The sequence below is a fragment of the Monosiga brevicollis genome, genomic scaffold (genome assembly GCF_000002865.3).
Source record: "Monosiga brevicollis MX1 MONBRscaffold_24 genomic scaffold, whole genome shotgun sequence".
NCBI classification, from domain to species: domain Eukaryota; class Choanoflagellata; order Craspedida; family Salpingoecidae; genus Monosiga; species Monosiga brevicollis.
This window is the reverse complement of record NW_001865061.1, coordinates 496,869-518,737: the sequence shown is the minus strand read 5'-3', so window position 1 is coordinate 518,737 and position 21,869 is coordinate 496,869. Positions and strand designations below refer to the sequence as shown.

The window sequence follows — 21,869 nt, the reverse complement described above, 5'->3', positions numbered from 1 at the left end:
AGAGTGCCGCTGATCCAGCCGTCCCAGTTGTCGAGGCACCAGTCTGGACTCGTGCTTGCGTGTGCTATGAGTTGCCCCAGATCCAAACGGTCCCAATCAACGCAAGGCCTCGGACCATGCTCTGGCGAGACAGGACCACTGAGTAGCAGACTTGTCCCAAGAGCTGAAAAAAAAGGGGCTTCACCATCATGCCTCATCATCTTCCTCTGCCGCCCCCGCCCCGGCCGGCCCTCTGCCAACCCTCTCTCACCAGGCGCCTGCATTCCACTGGTGCGCTTGACTCGAAAGAAACAAGAGAAGTTAAAGACACCTCCAACCGAAAATGTCGACAATCAGCTGCTCGGTTTTGGCGGGAACTTTTCGCTGACATCTTGATGGTGTTCTCTCTGAATTTCTGGTTTGCTCCCTCTCTCTCTCTCCAATTTCATCTCTCACCCTCTAACTTTATCTCTCTGTCTCTCTCTCTCTCTCTCTCTCAAACTCTCTCTCTCTCAAACTCTCTCTCTCTCTCTCTCTCTCTCTCTCTCAAACTCTCTCAAACTCTCTCAAACTCTCTCTCTCTCTCTCTCTCTCAAACTCTCTCAAACTCTCTCAAACTCTCTCAAACTCTCTCAAACTCTCTCTCTCTCAAACTCTCTCTCTCTCTCTCTCTCTCTCTGTACATTTGACAGAGGGAAAAAGGCGGGGAGTGCATTTGACGCGTGCGCCGAGCCCCTTGCTGTTGGCTGTGCGATTGACGACGAGCCGTGACCGGCCACACGCGGGAACGTGTCGAGGCAGCAATGGCCGGGTGGCTTGCTGTCCGCCAGTCTCAGATTTGTTGATCCACCCCAATATTGCCTTGTTTCTGGACCAACGGTCACACACACACACACACACCTCAGCCGCCTTTTGCGCGAAAAGAGCTGCCGCTTCTGGCCGGTAGTGATACGAGCTGATCTGCCATCATGGCCAGTGGGACACAAATTGACCGTGTCCTGCGAAGCCATCGTCTCCTTGAAGATGCGCCTACCACTGCTGCCCAAGACACGGCAGCAAACCAGCATGAACGTCTCGAAGCCTGCTCTCACCTCCGAGAGGGCGCCATTCAAGCATCAGCTCGGTCAGTGACATGGCCCTGCCCTCTCTCCAGCACTAGCGATGCCACGATGCATGCCAGTCCTCCGCGTGCTGTCCACATGCTCATGTGCCTTGCTGGCTCCGTCTCGCCTTGACTCATTCTGTTCATCGGCCGTGTTGAATCCGTTTCCTCGCACAGTGTGACTGATGAATTTCTCAAGATTCTTACAGTCGCTGTCTCAGGCCTTCTCAAAGCCTGTGCCGATGTCGACTCGGACGTGCGCATGCATGCCGACGAACACCTCAATCGTCTTATTCAGGTGGCGCCCCTCCCTCTTTGAGCTCAGCTCCAGCCCCTCTGCGCACCATGCGCAAGCCGCCTCACCTTTGAACCCTTTCACTCATCGTGTCTTTCTTTGTGCAGGCGCTCATGGACCGCCACCTGAGCCGCTTGCAGAATGAGCTCTTCAAGGCCGTCAAGATGGTCCGAGTGCTCTTTGAAATCGTGGTGCTCCTTAAATCTGCTCACGCCGACTCATGTCAATCCCATCGTGCTTGCCTGCGCAGGAATCAGCCCCCACTCGCATGGTGCGCGCCGCCCTCATCAAGTTTGCTGACCTGGTTCACCTCCTCAAAGTCTGTCTCGCTTCCCTGATGCTCTGATCGGACCACGAAAATGAACCACTATGCTGTTTGGTTCGTTCATTGCTCACGCACACCACTTGGCATGCACTTGTATAGCCACTGCGCCGCTTCAAGTACGTCAAGGTCATGGTACCTCGCCTGCGCGTCCTGCTGGCCAGCAACGATGAAACCCTGCAGGTCTGCCCAAACACAATCGAGCAATTCGTGCCATTTTCCGCACCCAAGAAGTCCCCCCACGAGCGCACGTCTTACAAAATCGTCGCCATCAGGAAACCTTGGCCACGTGCATGGAAAAGATCTGCGACGCCACAGGGCTCTACTTTGCGGATGATCAAGTTCAGGTACTTTTGTGCACACAACTTTGTGCAATGCTCACACACACACACACACACACACACACACACACACACACACACACCGTTCTTGCTCAACTCATTCCACTCACCTTACCATTATTCACCCCTAAAACAGGACCTTCTTACTCAACTATTGGAAAACCTCAACAGCGAAAGCGCCACCGTGCGCCGGTCGAGCACAACATCAGCCATTGCCGTCTGCTCCGGCAGCAGTCGGCCCCTTTACTACCTCAAGGTATGCTCCCTTCACCCCGCGCGGCTCTGGCTCCTGGCCGCCCCTCGTTGCCAAAAGCTTTGCGTGTCCCTGTCCTCATGCAATATCATGCGCTCGGGCGGCTCCGTCCACATCACAGCTCTTTCTGAACAGCCTCTTTGCCCTCACTCCAACCACGCACAACAACGAGCTCTCCCACGCCAAGGAGCAGGAACACACCATTTTGGGAGCCTTGCTTGCCTTTCGAAAGCTCATGACCGAGTTTAGCATCAAAGCACAGGAAGCTGTGACTCCTGACCAGGTATTGTCCCTCGGCTTTCCATCGCATTCGTTGGCTTCCGGTCGTGCAGGGCAAGTATTCATCGCATTTGCTTTCCTCTGGTCTTGCCTCACCTTTCGCCTGCAACCTCGCCCAGCTCCTAGACAGTCACACCAATGAGCGACTCTTCCATTTTCTTTTGGCTTGCTTGCAGCATGAAAGTCACAACGTGCTGACGGGCGCTCTCGAGGCCTTGATTCAGCAACTGGACTCTATTCGTGGCAAACTTGTACATTGGATGCGCCAGCCGGAACGCTTGCATGAGTGTGCCAATGTTCTCTCCCGCTTCATTTTGGATCCCAAGCGTCGCGACCGCGTTAGGTCAGTTTTTGCAACCTTGAACATGTTTACACAAACCAAGCAATATTCTGGACTGATGAGATGTATCATGCCTGACGCCCCACCACCTCCTCCTTCCTGTGTCGTTTTAGCGTCAAAGCGCTGGCCGTCGCATGTATTGGAGCTCTTCTTCAGTTTGACGCCAGCTTGATTTATTTTCAACGCGAGGGTGTCACTTTCTTTGCTGCGTTTTGCGAACTCTCCAAGCACCCGTTCGTGCCCGTGCCCAGCTGCTCATGCTGAGATCTCGTCACAGCCGACCGACTTTGTTCTTTTGATTCATTTCCTTTTTCATTAATTTTTTTTTTCCAAACCTGTGTTTGATGTCATGTCTTCGTTGTAGGGACCAGCTAGTTCGAGGCAACGTCTACTCCCTCTTTGGATCTCTCATTAAGGTACAATCTGCGTGTTTACTCTTGTCTCCTCTTCACTGAGCGCATCTCATGACCACACTGGCAATGGGCCATGGACCGACCTGCTGTCATTCTCGCACGCGCAGCATTCGTTGGTGCATACGCACCTGGTCTTTTCTGATGTACCCTTGCCCAGCAAGGATCTCATGGAGATTGGGGTGTTTGGCGTCAAACCCATTTCCGTGTTGGAGCTGTGTCGTCTTCTAGTCGAAGCACTCAACGACTCCATTGCCACTGCGGCTCGAAGTGTGAGTCGCGGCACGCCTTGACCGAGCCTTGCATGAGGCCTGCTAGTAGCCCACAAGTTTGCAGTCATTGCGCCAATTTGACTGACCTTAACTTTTGGCATTTGTGGCTACGTGAGCAGGCCGTGGCGGCGCTTCGTTATTGCCTTCCACAAGTACTGAAGAGCACACACGGCGGAGTGGCTGTGGAGATTCATCATTGTATACTGGCCCTTCGCCACTCTTCGTACTGGTTGCTGAAAACCGAGGTTGGCAGTCCCCAGCTTTCATTCTCTGACCATCGTTGAAGTTCTCACCCACGACTCTCCCTTTCTAGTTGGTAGACTTGATTGGCGAGACCGAGTATCTGCTCGTTCATTTCCTGGAGTCCTCAAGTGTCGACCTCGGTGACTCGGCCTTGCTTCCTACCACGCCCGTTTCCATGCCACAGCGTGCGTACCACACACCCTGAGACCGTGATGCACCAACCAAAGTTGTGCAAATATCTCACCAACGCACCCGTCCACGTCCATTACAGGTCACCGCAATCTTACTGGTCAAACCCTGCAGGACGCGTCCTTGGAAACCATTCTGCTCCTTCTAGGTGTGCGCATCAAGCATCATCTAAAGACGCATGCTCGGATACTCACGTCTTTTTCCTATCCTCCTATGTACCTTCATAGGGGATGCGGACGCTCGTGTTCGTGAAGCATCTGCCGCTTGCCTGCTCAAGCTGGTGTCACGCTTGTTCTATGTGGAAGACTGGCCTGGCCAAGATGCCTTTACCGCTCTCGTGGAGCGGGATGTGGCCTTTCTCACCGGCATTGCCAGCAAGGCGTCTTGGTATGTGCGAGCAGCCAGGGCCATTTTGACTGTTACGAAATTTGAAAAACTGTCTCTTAACTTGCACATGTGTGACTTTAGGACTGCCACGGGCCGGGATCAGGAGCGGCCTGAACTCCATGCCCATGTACCACGGTACGCACTACCACTCAGGCAAAAATGTTATGTTGAATTGACCTGGCCTCAACACTTACCATGAGCATGTCTATAGAGCAAATTTGTCACGCCTTGTGGCCATGCTAGTCGCTCGCCTCTACTCTTCGCAAAGCAAGACGGTCATTGTGGTGAGGCCTTGCATCCTGGCACAAGAGACGTGCCCCAGAGTCATCTTGGTCGCAACTTTTTTTTTTTTTTCCTTCTTTTTTTTCTTTTTTTTCTTTTTTTTTTGTTTGGTTGTTGTGGTTGTTGTTGTTAGTTGCACTCAATACCCAATGTCATGTTTCCCTAATTGTAGGGCATGTATCATGGTTTGAACGTGCTGACGGCTCGCAACAACGTCCCAGACATTGTGCAACGACCTGCACGGTACACCGACAGCTGCGACCCTTTCTGCCGTGCAAACGCCGCCGATTGCTTTGACTTTTTTAACGCGAGTGTGTGCCCATTTTGCTTAGTGGACATCCGCCCGCTGTTCAGCCCGAAGATGTCCTTCCTCTTGCACTTGCCCATATCAAGGTAGGCATTTCAAGTGTGCAGTTTGATGTGGTTCAGCACTGCCCCTCACCCGCAGCTCCCGCTGCCATCCCCTGCAATGCATACCAACACACCATTCACTGCAATAGCTGAGCTGGATTGCCTCAGACCTGGGTGCCCATGCCGACGTTTTAAACCTCGTTGGCAATTTGTTACGGAGTGCCAACAAATCCTACGCTGCGCCCTTTGTGCTCCCGCTCCTCGTACATGTGCTCCGCATGATCAACATGTGTGTGCATATCTTTGATAAGAAAGTTCCCACCTTGAACAAGACCACGAAACAAGAGAGGAGATCCACCACTTCCTCGCCACGCAGCGATGCCGGCACCACAGCCCCCTCTGCAGTTCGTCTTGCCATGCCATTGTGCTCCTGTATAGTCCCGTTGTGCAGCCATTTCTCAAAGGTTTTTTGGCGTCCTCGCAGATGGATTTGGCAGACGATCTCTCGCCCTTGCCGGGCAAGCCGTTGGGATACTTCACACACTTGCCATATTACATTGAGCTCTATCAATTGTTGCACTCCGCTTACGTCTCCAACAAGATTACGCTTTCCTCCCAGTCGGTATCCAAGTAAGTCATGACTTTTGATTCTTTGGCGCTCTTTGTTTGAGCAATGAGCCAGACATCTCACTTTTTGGCATCGCGGTTGCTTCAAACTAGATTCGGCCACATGGTGCGCACTTGCTTAGAAGTCTTGACGATACTCGTCGAGGTGGAAGGCTCGTCCTTCCACCAATATGCCGCCGAAGTTCTTCAATACTTGCAGGTCAGTTGCACGAGGGACTCAGCCTTGCCACCCGTGGCAGTATGCCGACTCACCCCTTGTTCCTTGGGTAGAGCGTGGTGGCTCCTGAGCCTCGAGCTGTGCTTCTGTGCGTGCATCAGTTGATTCAGGCCTTGTTTGAGCCACCAAGAATCATGATTCAGACTGAAGGCGGCTTGGAGGGCAGCCTGCGGGTGGACAGTGCCACTCTGCTGTTGGGCTACTATGAACGCTGCATTGGTGCGCCTTTTTTTTTTTTTTTCTTCTTTTTTTTTTTTTTTTCTTCCTTCATCTGCTTGGGTGATGAATTCGAAAACTGCGCTGCGCCTTGAAAGGTGTCTCACAAAAAGGCCTCTGGCACTTTGTTAGACATGCTGAGTGGCGACCTCAACAGTGGAAAGCGTTCCACGAGCACCGCCGTGTCTTCTACAGCTGCAGCCAGCCCCCGTTGGTTCACGCCCTTGTCTTTCCAGTGCCTTGGCCAATTCTTTTCAAGTCTTGTCGCCTGCTATGCTGTGCTCGCTTTACTTATGGGTTGACTATTGGTCCTTAGATGACTCGCCAGTCACAACGCGCCGACGGGCCACGGGAGCCAAAGCCGACAAAGAAGCCATGTTCTCCTTTGTGCGCATGTTTGAGCCTCTGGTGATGCGCGCCATGAATCTTTTTACAACCACAGCGTAAGATGGCGACAAACTTGTCTTGAGCTCCGATTCCTTGCCACTCTTGTTTCTGGCTCGTCAGTGGTGCTGTCTCAAAGAGGTGACTTCACCTGGTGCTTTCTCTCGACTTGGCAGGTCGGTCACGTTGCAGCAACAAATCATCTTCCTAATTTGTCGACTGATGCAAATGCGCGTCAACTACCGAGTCCTTGATAAGAACCTGGTTGGTCTGCGTCTCTACATCTTGCCCCCTGCCCCTCCCCCCTCTCTCGTGTGAGTAGTCTTGGCAGGACTTACGGTCAACACCTCTTCTGGTAGATTTTCAAAACGGCCGTGGACAGCCACTATGACTCAATTGTGGAGGGACGTGTGCGCAAGCCCCAGAACCTCCTGTCTTACATGTTTCAGTTCCTGGCTCTTCTGGCCATGGTCGGTTCCGCACTCTGCCGTCCCTAGCGTGTCGTGCATTTGTCCAGCATCAGCTTAGGTTTGCGCTTTTTCCCACACTTGCCTACGCCGCGCAGGACTACCCGGAAATCGTGACAATGGAGAGTCTCATTGAAAAGGCTAACCGTCTCTTGACTTCGCACCACCTCACACCACGCCAAGCCATCCCTGCGTTTCGGCCGCTGGTGCACGAGCTATTTGTTGTCCAGGGCCACGTCAAATATGTAAGTTGTCTTGAATTTGTTCCTTTGTTCTTGTTCTATTCTTTTTGTTGTTGTTGTTGGGAGGTTTTTTTTATTTTTTATTTTATTTTTTTCCTTCACAATTTCAGTCACTGGCTCAACTCATGACATGCTGCGCCTCACCTTCTTCCCTTTGGACTTGTATCAATCAGCCCTCTGCTCAACTACAGGCCCAGCAATCACTTTTGCTTGACTCGCTATTGCAAATGGTCTCCTTCTCAGCCGTGCAGGAGCAGCTCGTGGCCTTGCTCAAATCCATTTCCAGCGATCAAGATCGCTATCGATCACTCTCCCGCAAAGTCAGATGAGCTCACCTTGTTGAGACACGTTCCCACCATTGTGCACACCCTTGGAGGCTCTCACCTGGATTGTTCTATCTTACAGGTGGTGGATGCATTGCGCAGTGCGATCAATTCACAGCAGGTGGAAGTCCGCTCGCCGCGCTCCCTGAGCATCCTTCACACGCTTCTGCAAAGCGTAGCTGAAGTGGCCCTGTCGCCCATCGAGCTGATTTTACTGGACGCCACCGACGTAGCCGCTGCGCACGTCATGAAGGACCTTTCCGTTCATGATGATGAGGATGCATGCCGCTATTGGTTGCCACAGTTCATTGCGTTGCAAGCCGTCGTGGCGCGTAATGACGGCCACGCCGTCCAGAGCGGTTTGGAGCGTATGCTCGTCAAGCAACGCCTGGCCACGCCTGACGCCGGGAATGTCTCAGAGCGAGCCGCCTCTACCTGGATGGACCTCTTATTCCGCGCCATGTTGAAGTGCTCTCACGAGCTGGCCCACGGTGATGCTGTCTCACGCACGTACACCACGCAACAAATGGCTCAACTCCTCAAGCACGCGACGGCATTTCTGGAACGTCTGGAACGTGACTCGTGGCTTCTTGCTGCGGCACGCTCGGCCGCGCGCGACGCAGCTGCGACCATCACGGCCAATCTGCAACTGATCGTTTTTAGTGACCCCCTCCTCATCATGCTCTGGAGTCGTCTCTTAAGTCGGGTTGAGGCAACCAGCGATGGTAAATTGGGCCTGCAGGCGCGCTGGGTCTTTGTATCATTCATCCGAGTGTTGTTCCTCGGAAACTTGGCACTCATATCATTCGATACTGCCGCTGATTTCCCTGCCGTGCAGATTTGTGGGCAGCCTGTGGTTTGAAGGGGACCAAGAAAGCAGAGAACTTTGGCGACCTGGTAGCTCGGCGTAGTGCGTTTTTGCTCATTGTAGAAAGTGTGCAAGTGTTTGCACATGATGATCCAAAGGAGGTAAGAGGGCAACCCGACGCTTGCCCAATCAATCTCGTCAACTCATACGGCATGCGCTCATCATGACCTCTACCCGACCGAATCTTTGCTTCCTCTCAATCAGGTCTTGTCGGTTATTCGGGGTGCCTCGCCTGATTGGGCGCGCCTACTCTTGCACCTCGTGCGAGAGCGACCCTTGCGATCACTGCTCACGACCATGTGTGAGCATTCACCGCCCTTGGCCATGGCGGCCTGCGAGCTATTGGGCGAGGCCATTGCTGAGGGTGCCAACTGGCCTGTGGCACCCGCCGAGCAAATGAGTGTGATGCAGACCATTGACCACTACCTAGCCTCTGTCAGCAACGAGGTTGCTTTGCAGAAGCTACTTCGTATTCCGGTCGGTGGGCAGGGCTTGCATCTAAGTATGAAGCCGTTCCTGGCTGGTTTGCTGGCCGACAAGCTTTTGGCCATTCAGGACGACAACGAGGAGATGTTTGCCGTCTATCTTCGCGAGCTGGGCCAGCACAAGTGTGCATCCAGTTTACCAATTCGTACTTTGATTGAGGCCTATGCACCGCCTATCTCCGGCGATCCTGCACCCGACCCCAAGGCAGTCATTCGGTGCGTCTGGACCCCGTCATTTGCGCGTGTGCCGTCTCCTCCCACAGACGTGTCTGCATCTTTGAACAATCATATCATGTCTCGCTGGTGTGGTGCAAGGCATAACCCCTGACTTGACGTTGTCACAACCATTTTAGCCAAGCGTTGTTGGATGTACCTCAAGGAGCAGTGGAGACGCACGCCACGAGCATCGCCCGAGCCATTCTGGAGCTGCCTGTTGATCAGCTTAGGTGAGTTGGGGCAGTCGCGTTTCCATGGCCCATTGTCTTGCCAGCGCCGTGGGCTTTCGGGGTGGGGGGGGGGGGGAGCCAGATTGGTCGCTTTTGCTCACACAAGCACCCTGGGGATTTTAAACGCACAGGGAGGTGACAACGGCGTCTTGGATGCCGACCTCCATGTTCCGTCCGCTGCTTCTCGTGACGGTGCAAACGGCAGAGCGCATGGCCGTAATCAAACCGTTCAAGGACTCTATTGATGCCGACAACAGCTCTGATCAAGAGTACATGGAGGCCGTGGCGTCGCGGGCTGGACTGAGCGATGAGGCTGCGTCATCCCAGATTACTGATGCCGTCAGCAAGCTGCGTGTTGTCATTTCATCCTGCTTACACACGATTGAGCACTGCCAGACTGAGCCATGTGTGGTACATCTGGCCGTCACGCTGATGCAACTGCATCGCGTCTCTCGTACTTGCTCCAATCCTCTCTGGCATTACAGTGGGCTACAGGACTGCATTCAGTTGGATGTGGCCACTCTACAGGCCCTACTGCAGTATTGGCTCGACGAGTCGGAACGCTGCTTGCGCCTCTTGCGCGCGCAGGCACGCCTCACCACCGAGCACCTCAGTGCTACGTTAACGGGTATCGCCGAGCTGCTAGCCATCCTGAGCCCAGAGCAACTCGTTGGCGAGCAGATAACGACAGAGGGGGCAAGAGATGGCCACGATGCTGCCTCGCCTGATGGTTTCATGGTTGCGGAGCGCATTGCTCCCATGATCGAACTCATGCACGAGCTACGACGCACCGCGAGATTTGGCTGCTTTCTACCCGACCCTTTGACGCCCCAGAAAAGTTATGAGGAGCAGCTAACGCTGGCCTTGGCCGAGCAGACCGAGCCACCAATGCAGCCTCCATTGGGTGCTGATTTGGTTCAGCGCATCGTGTTGGCTGTTCGCCACGGCTTTGGAGAGGCTTTGCAACTTGAGGGTGGTTGTAGCGATTTGCGTGCGACCCCTCGCCTGCCCGCGCACTTGCGGGTGGCCTTGAACAATGCCGTGGCGGGACTGGCCCATGCCGTGCAAATGCAGCTCCACCAGGTGGGTTTGTGCTGCAATCCAGAGACGGCAAAGCCATCCCGCCACCACGGGGAGTTTTTGGCCGAGCTGCAGGGATCGCAGGGCTTGGAGATGCGGCGCCAGCTTTTAGAGGACGATTTGGTGTGTTCTTCGGTGGTCGAGCGGCTACGAGGGGCCTTGGAGCATAGCCAGCCGCTCTTGCCGGACCACATGGAGACGATGGAGGCACTCTGGACGTGGCTCCGAGACGTACTTGCCTTCCGCGATCAGCATCCCGAACCCGGCGAGCGCTGCCGAGGCGTGTGTAGCAGCCTGGGAGGCATGCTGGCGCTTCTGGAACAACTTTTGCAGCAGCAAATGGTCAATTTTCACCTCCAATGTAGCTCGGCGCATGTGGCACCGGTCATCACAGACTCGCATTGCCCGTTCCTCAACTACAAGCGACCCAACTTTATGCAAAGCCAGGCTGGCGTACGATTACTATTGGCCTTGAGCAGTTTTGGGCGTTCTCGTTCCTCGCTACTCTTGCAGCTAGCCCACAACGCCTCAATCTTCCGCCGTCACTCGGTTCGTACTGGGCATGAAACATTGATCCGAAACACATCCCACTGATCCGGGTCACACCCTGCCGGTTCGATCCTGGCTGGCCTGGCTCTGATGCAGTCTTTTTTTTTTCCTCTGCGTGGGCCTGTGTTGTGCTCTTTAGATGTTGTTACCTCTGCAATCACAATATCACAATACCCACGGTCTGGAGCTGTCTACACCGGCTCGCCAGTGCCTAAATGACTATCTTGAGCTCATCCAAAGCATCATCAAGAAACAAGCCTCTGGAGACAACGACCACCACGTACGCAAGCCATCGCCCCTTGCATTGTGCTTTGAAATAGCGTGTCACTTACGTTTGGTTTGGACCGTCTTTGGATGTGCCCACTTTTTACTTGATGGGCCTGTGCAGTTGCGCCTCCGTGTGGCACGCTGTTTGCAGCTCCTGGCTCAGCAGGTGGCTGATCGGACTTTACTGCAAACGATCCACTCGTGTCTGCTCACCTTGTTACACGAGGCCGATGAGGAGGATTACCTGCTGCTGCGGCATCTCATACCCGCGGTGGCCACGGCGCAGCAAGCCTTGGTGGCTGTGGTACGTCTCGAGCCAAGGGATCGTCAAGCAAGCTTTGTCAGACACTGGGAGTTTTGGAGGTTTAGGGAGGGGGAGGGGGGGGCTTTTCCTTTTTCTTTCTCTTTCTCTCGGGGGTTTTTTTTTTTTTTCCCCCGTCATGGCTCGACGCTCTGATGCGCCGATGCGGTGTCGACGTAACTATTGCTCACTGTTACTCGCGATTTGGCCCCGTGCAGGACGCACAGGTGGGACTAGACGAAGTATTTTTTGCAGCTCTTCTCAGGGGTCTACGCCACGCCTGGCCTTCGATGCAAACTGCTGCGCTCAATGCCGTGCGGTAAGCGATGTATTTGTCGTGACGGCCACACGTTTAATGGATGATCAGCGGCGGGCGGCTTTGTGCGTGATGGCCTTGGCGTGGCTTCATCTGGCTTTTTCTCACAAGCTCGCTCGTGTCTGATGGCGTATATAGGGTGGCCATGCCTTCGCTCAATGTCGTGAATCACGAGGTTTTGTTGGTGGAGGTGCAGACGTATTGTGTCACGTCTCTGACGTCAGCCCTGAGTATTTCATCGTCTGCCAACGACGAGCACATTCCTCCCCAATCGGCAGTACTGAGGGCAGTGTTATTGCTGGTCGCAGAGATGGTCGTCCAGTTTCGTGATGCTTGCGTGGAGACGGGTTTTGTCGGGCGGGTGGTGTCCGTACTGGCGTCCCTGGTCGAGTTTGCGTCGCGGGAGCTCGAAGCATCTGTACTGGAGGCCCTGTATGCGTGCCTGGAGCACATGCTACTCAACTTTGTCCTAAGTGTGGGCGAGTGCGAGTGTGTGAGGCAGAGCATCGTGCGGGCCAACCTGCGCCCGGACGTGGACACGGCCTTGGGCGGGCATGTGTGGACGTTTCTCTTGGCAGCCCTGTATACGGCGGGTCACTTTAAGCTGGGGTCTGAGCAGATGCAATCGCCTGCCGGGCCCCAGGACACGAGCTCGACGATGAGTCATGTGCCGATGGAGTGGGTGGACTACCTGACATCCCTGCCAGCCGCCCAGCGGCAGAGCGCGTCGGTGGCGGTGGCGGTGGTGGACATGCTGCGCTACTGCTATCCCGCGCGAGACGTCCTGAAAGATTTGATGGGCCGATGGTCGCGGGGCTTGAGTGGGATGGTGATGAGCTCGTCTCGGCTGGATGTGGTTACGTACATGCAGAGGCTGGGCACGCAAACACACTTTGCCCTGGCAGTCTTTGGAAACCTGATGACGACACATGGCGAAGCCGTGTGTGACTGGGTGGCACAATCGTTGAGCAACTATGTACACTCGCCGTTTGTCAAGCAAGTCATGGCAGCTCTACTGTTGGCGGCTGTGCCCAACCCAGTCTTCCGGGCCCTGGCACCGGTGTGTGCAGAGCGGGGAGCGTCTCGAGCCACGCTCGATCGTTTGCTGAGCACCGGGATCACCTGTTTTCTGCGCCAGCGGCCTGAGCTTCGTCTGGAAACTGCAGATCTAGCGTTGCAGGTGCTAACGACCGTGTGCAAGGAGGTTATGCCGGAGATTCAGCTGACCCTAGCCTTGCGTCTGGAGGCGGCTGGTGCCGAAGCGGGTGATGCGGATGACACAACCAATCTGGTTGTGGACCTGAGCGGGCCCCCTTCTCCGGACCTGGCTACAGATTCGCATGCGACAAGTTCAAACACCGTGGAAGCTTCCGAGAGATAGCGGTGTGCTTATTTTGACAGGATAGGACGGGGCAGCGCCTCTGGCGCATGGCTGATAATGAGTGGAGCTTCGTTTTCCGGATTTTGTAAATTTCTTCTTCTCGACACCAATGAAATTGATCGATACTCCTAGAGACCCACAAAGGCAAAGAGATGCAATCATACGAAAAGGCGAGAAGACGAGCAGATGGCATTCAGTCCGCCAGATCATCGTCAAGAAGGGTTCCATGTTTGTCAGAAGAAAGAGCCACGCCAACTTTGGCGTCGGCTACATGTGTTTTCTTTTTTAGTCTCTCTCTCTCTCTCTCTCTCTCTCTCTCTCTCTCTCTCATCAACTCTCTCTACACCTTTTAGTTTTGTCACACACGTCGACACGAAATCTCATGGAGTTGCATTTTACTTGATCTCGACCTTGATCCTTGGTCAGCGTACTCTTTCTGTTCAGTGGCTATTCGACCGAGAACATCAGCAGCATTCCTTGCCTGTGGCAGCGACAACGTAGCAGTCATGAGCACACACTCGACCAGTTTGAGCAGCGTGCAGGCGGCTCTCGATGCCGTGGCTCGGCCTCGCGGTTATAGCTGCAAGGCCGTCTCTTGGGACGACGCACAACGCGGTACTGTGGGCGGTGAGCTTTCCAGCATCGGCGGCAACATCACTGATACCCGCTTGTGGGCCAAGGACGGCCGGCCTTTGTACACGCTACGTTCCGACAACTGGAATGAAAAGCTGGGCGTCGTCTCGTCCGACAAAGTGGCCCTGCTTGTGGGCAGTCACCTTGAAGATGCCTCAACCCTCAGCCCCATCACACTGCGCACCTTTTTGCGGCGGGCGGGTGAGTATGGTGGCTACGCTGGCGTCCCGGCCGGCACCGACCTAGATGCTCAGCTCGTGGATGACAAGGTCTCGATTCGCTTCCAAACCGTGTTTCTGCCCGTGCAAGACGATGCACGCCAGCGCGGCGCTCTGGAGTTTTGCACCGAAGCCTACAACTACAACACCCACGATGACAGTGACCCTCGCAACTTGCTCCTCCTTTGCACAACCCAAGGCACGGCTGTGCAGCAGGATGGACGCGGCGCCAAGAAGCTCTATCACCATGCCTGCCACGATGGTCAGATTCACCGCTACTGGCTTGAGGCTGAACGCTCTTCCCACGCAGTGGGCGGTGCACAGGAAGAGACCGAGGCCGAACGGGCAGACGCCCTCGCGCGTGGCAAGGCCACGGCCAGCGTGATCGGTATCCCCGCCATGGGCACCCGCTTCAACGTCCTCATGACGGTCCAAGTTCCCCTGGTGCAAAAGCCCCGTAGCCGTAGCCGCCACGACTATACTATGGCTCTGCAAGACGGCGCTGCCTTCCCCGCAATCGCGTGCAGCGCCTTTCCCATGCCCGGAGGAGGAGCACCTCCCTGCCCCTCAATTTCAAGCTCCAGCTGTGTCGCCCACCGTGGACGCCTGCGAAGCAAAGCCGCCTGCAGGGAGCTGCTCTCAGGCACCGCCAACGCGGCTCGCGTGTCTCGCGGTTCTCAAGTAGATACCTGGAGTGGCCTCTCCGTCAAGAGCCCCAAGCGTCAGCCTGCCCCCTGCACCGTGACCGTCGTCGTGTACTACACAGTGGCAGGCGGTGTGCCCTCGCCCGCTGATGTCAAGGCCGCCGTTGACGATCTCGAGGCCCTCTACGCCAGCTGCGGTGCCACCGGGCGCCTCAACGACGCCGAGTTTGATTTCATGAAGCACGAACTCACGACTCACGAGCACCATGGCGTGTGGCAAAAGGTTCAGGACGAGCCCTACAAGCCCGTCCCCGTCCCCGTGGCCAACTACAATGTCTTCCCCCAAAGCAGCTAGACCTGATGGCCACGAAGCTTGTTGTTAATGATAAGAAAACCCGCGGTGGTGTCTTCTTCGTTTCGTTTTGTTGCACAAATTTGAAATTGATGACCGACCTCGACAACGGAGCCATGCAGCGAAATGCAGCGAAATCACATTTGACGGTTTGAGCAAAGCGCACAGTTAGCTTATCAGCATCTTATCCGTTCTTTCACATTGTAGAGCCTGACTTGGATGGTTCAAGTGCTTAAGAAAAAAAAAACAATTGCAATTGCTATGGAAAAAATTTCGAAGAAATGCCACCAAAATTATTCAAAAACTCTCTTTTTCAAGCAGTGGCATGTCTACATGCGCACTCCCAGATCCCTATCTACGCAAATGAGCTGGCACAGCTGCACGGTCAAGAGAGAAGGAGGTTGGACTCAGCCACAAGAAACGCATCATCTCCCGATTAAATTTCTACAAAAAAAAAAAAAGGCCTTCAAATTCAATTATAATGGTTTGTTGTGTTGAGCCCAGCCCAAAGTTGGCAAGTTTCTGCCTGATTGACGTACGAGTGAGAGCCATGAATCGCCCTTGTGCCTCCACTATGCATCGTAATAGCCCAGCACATTTGCTTGCTGCTCAATAAGTTGCCGTAGCTGGCGGTATGTGAGACTATGTCGATCCACCATATCTGGATCAATCTTGAGCATGCGGGTGGTGTTGCCATCGAAACTGGGCTCTATGCCTTCACTCGTTTCCGGTCCTTCAACCCATTGCCGAACGGCTGCGGCCGCGGGACCAAAGTCGATGCCAACGGCGGCATCAGCTGCCTGTGATAGGCGCTGCAAATGTGTGCGAAATGCTGTGGGGCCCGATGCAAACAGTTCACGCCGAAAATGCGTGATGACGTGGCGCGCCGGGTCGGCTTGCCGCGGTGCAGGACGATTGCACACAAACACCAGCTTGTGCAAGGGCTGCAGCAGCGACACCGTCGGGTCTTGGATTGGCCGCAACTCCTGCGTTGGGATCAATAGGGTCTTGGCGATGCCGCTGGCTGGCCGCGAGTGGCGCATCGTACTGGATGCTGAAGTGGGCAGGCGCAGACCAGCTTCCGAGCGCTCGCTCGCCGCCCGAGAACGTCCCTCGGGTGGGCCACCCTCATCAAAGACTTCTTCTTCCTCAGTGCGCACAGAAATGGGCCCTTCACCGCCACTGCCGCCAGAGCCACGGCCGTTGCGACTTGCGGAGCGCAGGGCACCAGCGCCGTGATTCATCGAGGCAGAGGCACTGCCCACGCCACGCTGGGTAAGAAACAAGTTGGACGTCATACTCGACGACAAAGCACCCGGTGACTCGAGCACCGAGGGCAAGCGTGACCCATGGCCATTGACGGCCGAGCCATGTGCCATGCGCAATAAGTTACGAAAGGACGACTTTTGTTCCTGAGCTTCGGTTCGCAGCCGTTGCTTCAGCGATCGCTCTTGTGAAATGATGCGGTCTTTGACTTCCAACGTCAGTACGGCATCGTTGTACTCCCGCATGATCACCGGGCCCAAAAGATGGCACACCTCATCAATATCTGGACGCTTGGCGGCGTCTGCAGTCAAGCAGCGATCAATGACGTTGCGCAGGAGTTCAGGCTGGGTGTCTGGCAGGGGCGGATACCGTGCTTCCACGATGCGCTTGGCAAGAGCCAGCATGTTCGTGGTGTTGAACGGCGGCTCCAGTGTGGCCAGTTGATAGAAAATGCACCCAAGTGACCATATATCGCTTTTCGCACCATCTACAAAACAAAACAAAACAAAACAAAAACACAAAACAAAAACAAACATGCGTGGTGAAGAGCAGCTGCAGATTGAGGAGACGGAGCCCCTCGTCAGGGCCATCCAAGCGAGCTGAGGAAAGCAAACATACAAGGCGCGCCGGTCACAATCTCCGGACATGAATAGCACAAGGTGCCCACGGAGGACTGCATAAGCGTACTGCCGGTCTGTCCCTTGCGCGCTGACCACCGGGAAAACAAGGAAGAAAGAAGCAAGCAGACGGGGTGAGTTTGGGGTTCGGCCAGCCACAGTTGGATTTTGCTCGTTTGGCACATCTAACAAGAACAAAAACCTAGCGTGCTTACCAAGGCCAAAGTCAATAATCGTCACCTTGTCGTACCAGCCCAGCATGATGTTATTGGGGGTGACATCACGGTGCACCTAGCAATCACAGCGGGATGCAGTGGGGTTATGGGCCTGAAGTACACGTTTAAACTCCAGCAGGTCGTTGGAAGAGACCATCTGTCCCCTCTGTGCACATGGAGTCGCATGCAACAACAGGTCAAGGGTAACGCACCACTTTACAATCCTTATGAATATAGCGAAGCCCGTTGACAATTTGGATGGCAATTCGCCAGATGCGGGTCTCACGGAACGTCTGCCCTTTTTCCTTCAGGGCGTTGACGTTCTCCTGCAAGGAAGCACCCTCCACCATTTCCATGACGACATAGAGGTTGGAGCCGTCTACGAAGCTGTCCATGTACTTGACCACGTTTGGATGCTTGAGCTTGGCATTTTCCATGATGGAGATCTGTGGGCACAAGGGCCGCAGCGGTTACGGGACCGGTTTGATGCCTGGGCTTGGATGGTCGTTCAAAAGGGGAGGCATACCTCATTTTCAATGAGCTTGAGGCTGTGGCTACGCTCGGCATCTGTCGAACCGAACAACAACGGGTTCTTTAGGGGCATTTCTTTGAGGGCGACAGTGCGCCCTGCCTTGCTGTCACTTTCGTCGATGATTTGTTTGGCCCGATAGACGCTGCCAAATGAGCCCGAGCTGGGGGGTGGCAAGGACACGCAGGCAGGGGGACATGAGTGGGAGGGCAGGGGTTAGCAGTCAAGTGCGCGGGTTCACAGCGGCAAGTGCGTGTAGGGGGGACAGTTGCACGAACCCAAGAATTTCAAAGACTTGATAGTTGTTGATGCGTTTGATGGGTTCGTTGTGAACGCTGGTTTCCAGAACGGCATAGTGGAGGCGTCGTCGTGCCCGGTCCCCCATGCGCAGGATGACCTTGGCCATGATGCGGTACTTGTTCAGATCGTACTGATAGTGGCCAACATCGATAAAGTCGGCAAAGAGGTCGGGCGGGAACATGCGCTTGAAGAAGCGGCGATTGCGGGCGACGGAAAATAAAAAGCGCAGCAACCTTAATACGTAAGCCATTAGGCGCGAGGCTGCCGACTGACGGGCTGTCTATATACATGGGTTGCCACAGGGAAGGGGTTGCAGGGTTGCCATTGGTTAAGGAGAGCACAGGAGTCAGGATGAAGATGGTGCGCAGGCGTGTGTGTGTGTGTGTGTGTGTGGTGGCTCGGGCGTACCTCCGATTGGTCCGCATCGGTGAGTTGAATGGAGGTGATGAGCAAGCAAGCAGCTAGGAAAATGGCATTGGCTTCTTGGATGGCCACGGCGTTAATCTCCGAGCGCGCCAAATCTGTGAGGACGGAGCAGGTTGAACACAGGAGGGAGGTGACCATGGGCCGTCCTCCTGCAACGCCCGGGGAGCTGGAGCTGGTGTCGGAGGGCGTGTCACGGCCCCCAGAGCTACTGGGCCGCACCGAGGCCGATGTGGGGCGGGAGGAAGTGGGGCGAGAGGCAGCGGAGAGCAGAGGGCGGCCGGTGGCGGTGCTGGTGGCGGTGGAAGGGGGTGGGGGGAGCTCGGGGCCGAATCGTTGGAGCAGCCGAATGAGAGCTGGAATGGCACCGGCGGCACGAACTTCTTCCTGGTAGTTTGGGGAAATGTGTTCAAGAATTTGGACGGTGGGGAGGAGGAGTGCAGTGTTGCGATCCTGCAGCTGGAGAATGCAGGCGTGGATCATGCCGTGGGTGACACAATCGTCCTGAACAACGGCTTGGTCGGCCAGGCGGGCGAGGAGGCGAGCGGCTGCCAGGCTGACGCTCCAGGCGGTGGAGGAGTCTTGAAGCAATTCGATGCAGACGATGGCGGCCTCGGTGGCGCCGAGACGTTCTCGGACCTCGTCACTGCGAGCGAGGGCAAGGAGGATGAGCAAATTGTTCTGCTGGACGGTGACGGGAACGCCAGACAGGTCGCGGAGGAGCTCGCGCTCAAAGGTGGGGGTGGCCAAGGCAGCAAGGGCGTCATTGTCCTCGCTTGCTTTGACCAGCAGGCAACTGGCTTCGGCCCAAATGACGCGCCAGGGCTTGGAGAGGCCCGTCGTACGATGACGGGCCGCACAGGCGCGTCCGAGGTCCATACAGGCCAGGGCCAGCGAGGGGAGGCCCGAGACATTGCCCAGAAGCGTTGGGTCGCGAGCCAGGATGCGTAGTAGGGTAGCACTTTGAACCAAGTGGAGAACGAGAGGGGGTTCAAAGCTGACGACCTCGGTCGAAGTGGAGCTGGCCAGCTCAGCAAGGCGCGGGGTCATGGGGGCCAGGCGGTGCTGGGCGAGGTGTGCAAACAGGGTCACAAATTCACGGGAGGAACAAAACTGGCGTCGATCGCGAATGGACTTGGCCAAGCGCTTGAGCAACGCCGCCTCCTCCTCGATGCTGTTCTCATCGAGACCCGGACAGGGCGTGGCGAGCATTTGCGCAGACAGCTCGGCGGCCAACGCTTCAGCCATGACGAAGACTGATGAAACAACCTACAAGGCTCTTCAAGTGAAGCCCCCCCACAGCCCAAAGCCCGCAGCCGTGCAGCGACTACTCAGGGCAGGGTCTTGAGCAGCGAGTGAGTGAGTGAGTGAGGGAGTGAGAGACGAGGCGCGCTCTGGACTAGACCATCGCCATGACTCGCGACACAGACAGCAGAGAGAGAGAGAGAGAGAGAGAGAGAGAGAGAGAGAGAGAGAGAGAGAGAGAGCGAGAGAGAGAGAGAGAGCGAGAGAGATAGAGAGAGAGAGAGAGAGAGAGTTTCTGAGAGTTTGATAGAGAGAATGTGGTGAAGAGAGGAGGAAGCAATCGTGCTGGCAATCCAGAGATCACCTTGGCGACTGTTCCAATATTAGTGTTGAAGTAAAGGTCTAACCAGAGAATGAATTTCCAATGCATCTCAAATAAGAGAGTTGCACTCGATAACAAGACTGCCAAGAGATGTTAAGCGACACCATCATCGCTTGGCGACTGCTGGGTGGTTGTCGTGTTCAGTAGGGAGGAAGCGCTACTACCGCGCTGCATGTTCCTCTCTCTATTCTCTGCAGCTTCCTCGATCCGAACCGCCCATTGAATTCGAGGCTTTAAGCATGTGGACGGTGCACTTGATCACCACACAAGCCGGCTGGCACAGAGGTGCGGGCTCGCTTGCCATCATGCATCTTGCCTTGTTCTGAATGTCCGGTTTGATGAAAACGTGGGCACTCTACAGGGCCCATTGTGCCAGCTCCACTTGCAGCAGTGCAACGTTTTGCAAGGAGGAGAATCGTTTTCTTGCCTGTGCGCCAGCAGACTGTGGCCCAGCAGGTTTCATCCAGTGTCGCGCTGCTTGCACACACGCCCAGCACATTTTTCAATTCACATTTCGACCCTATAGCAAATCTTGCACATTGCCCTTCCTGCTCACGCGCATCATATAATCTTTTTGAGCAGAGCTGATGCGCTCGAGTCTCAATTGCCATGCCATCCGGAGTATTCAAACCATTGCACGACCATACGATTCATTCTTGAGTTGAGCAGGGCACCCGCACCACATGAAATTACAGCCCGAGCCTGAGCCCCGACACACTTGACATCGTTGAATAGCAGCGTGGCGTCCGCTCGAACCGAATCAAGCTGGCTCTGGGAAAAAAAACAAGTGCCAACGGGAGCGCCAGAGCGGCGCAAGCGTGATGAACTACTGAACCTGACGCCACTTTGCCATTCAGCACCCTGGCTTCATTCATAATGTCATAACAATGAAGGTCCGGCTTCGATTTTCAGCCCCTCTCCTTCCTGCTTCTGCTCTTGTTTGTTGAAAAAGCTATTACACTTCGTTTGGATTGCTTATTCGGATAAGACTTCAAGTTTATGATGGGTGGCCGGCGAGTCTTCCCCCGCCCAATTCAACCTTCCATTCTTCTTTTTGCCTTGACAACACGGCGACGATGCCATACCCCGCCGTCGTCATGTTTGATTCAATTGCTCTGGTCGACCAAGCAATAAAGTGATGCCACATGGGCCCCTCGCCCCCGCCGCAGATACCACAATACTGCATAAAGAAGATAGCCCAACAACCCCCAAACTTACGATTCCAGGCGAGGCCCAATTTGCTGCATGTCCTTCACTAGACTTGTAAATGTGCAAGACTGCATGGCTGGGCCAAATGTCCGTTATGATCCAGCTGCTGCCTCAGCAACGCCCTGAACGCCCAGTGCAGGCCCTGCACAACTCAATCGCCTCGTCCAACTTGACCGCCTCCAACGCCCTGACCAGCCGTTTACGGGCGTCGTTGTCCTCGAGCAGATCTTCGGCCACACGTGCCAAAGAATAGCCGTCGTGCGCCTTTTGTAAACGCTCGTCGGGCCTGGCATTGGCGTGGCGGTACTTTTCAAGGCCGCCTTCGTAGTTGTAACGAGGTCCATACGTTGCTTTATCACAGGGCCCACCCAGGTCGAAATCAATCAGGAAAGCCATCGGCTTCGGCCTTTGCTGCGTTTGCACAGTCTCTTCCTCTGCGACCGCTTCCACGACGAGGTCTTTCAGTGAAAGCTCGTCGTGCGAGGGCTGACGGCTTTGACATGGCGTCACATTGCCGGACTGAGCCTCGGGGCTGTGCTGGCTCTCCTCCTCCTCCTCTTTCTCCTTCTTTTCCCAGCTGGGCGGCTGAAACATCCAATCCTCCGGCTGCCAGCTGTTGCAA

The 21,869-nt window shown here is 55.1% G+C and overlaps 3 protein-coding genes across 3 annotated transcripts in view; 1 reads left to right on the top strand and 2 right to left on the bottom strand.

The window, feature by feature from the left end:
- Nucleotides 1-374: 374 nt before the first annotated feature.
- On the top strand, nucleotides 375-15,064 carry MONBRDRAFT_33791 (uncharacterized protein; the record flags this gene model as incomplete). Its single annotated transcript, XM_001748654.1, has 42 exons — nucleotides 375-658; nucleotides 1,259-1,379; nucleotides 1,484-1,543; nucleotides 1,627-1,695; nucleotides 1,801-1,881; nucleotides 1,974-2,045; nucleotides 2,176-2,295; nucleotides 2,414-2,575; nucleotides 2,691-2,914; nucleotides 3,276-3,327; nucleotides 3,432-3,593; nucleotides 3,713-3,838; nucleotides 3,907-4,021; nucleotides 4,108-4,173; nucleotides 4,253-4,412; nucleotides 4,494-4,547; nucleotides 4,624-4,696; nucleotides 4,867-4,937; nucleotides 5,027-5,087; nucleotides 5,195-5,449; nucleotides 5,530-5,675; nucleotides 5,766-5,871; nucleotides 5,943-6,108; nucleotides 6,422-6,548; nucleotides 6,666-6,753; nucleotides 6,849-6,959; nucleotides 7,007-7,201; nucleotides 7,372-7,518; nucleotides 7,604-8,246; nucleotides 8,453-8,490; nucleotides 8,594-8,866; nucleotides 8,930-9,090; nucleotides 9,228-9,320; nucleotides 9,452-10,523; nucleotides 10,653-10,949; nucleotides 11,089-11,229; nucleotides 11,368-11,520; nucleotides 11,736-11,836; nucleotides 11,972-12,893; nucleotides 12,972-13,193; nucleotides 13,504-13,580; nucleotides 13,795-15,064. 42 exons carry the CDS (start codon nucleotides 375-377, stop codon nucleotides 15,062-15,064), a joined length of 8,937 nt encoding a protein of 2,978 aa, XP_001748706.1.
- Nucleotides 15,065-15,633: 569 nt separating this feature from the next.
- On the bottom strand, nucleotides 15,634-19,659 carry MONBRDRAFT_38400 (uncharacterized protein; the record flags this gene model as incomplete). The annotated part of the gene is made up of 7 exons (XM_001748584.1): nucleotides 15,634-16,814; nucleotides 16,946-17,035; nucleotides 17,160-17,235; nucleotides 17,372-17,605; nucleotides 17,686-17,851; nucleotides 17,967-18,268; nucleotides 18,397-19,659. 7 exons carry the CDS (start codon nucleotides 19,657-19,659, stop codon nucleotides 15,634-15,636), a joined length of 3,312 nt encoding a protein of 1,103 aa, XP_001748636.1.
- Nucleotides 19,660-21,358: 1,699 nt separating this feature from the next.
- The window catches only part of MONBRDRAFT_10883 (uncharacterized protein), a gene marked incomplete at both ends in the record, with an annotated part of 3,876 nt that continues 3,365 nt past the window's right edge, over nucleotides 21,359-21,869 (bottom strand). The window contains one exon of the mRNA XM_001748583.1: nucleotides 21,359-21,824. Within this exon, the coding sequence (XP_001748635.1) occupies nucleotides 21,359-21,824 (466 nt within the window). The remainder of the gene's footprint in view (nucleotides 21,825-21,869) is intronic.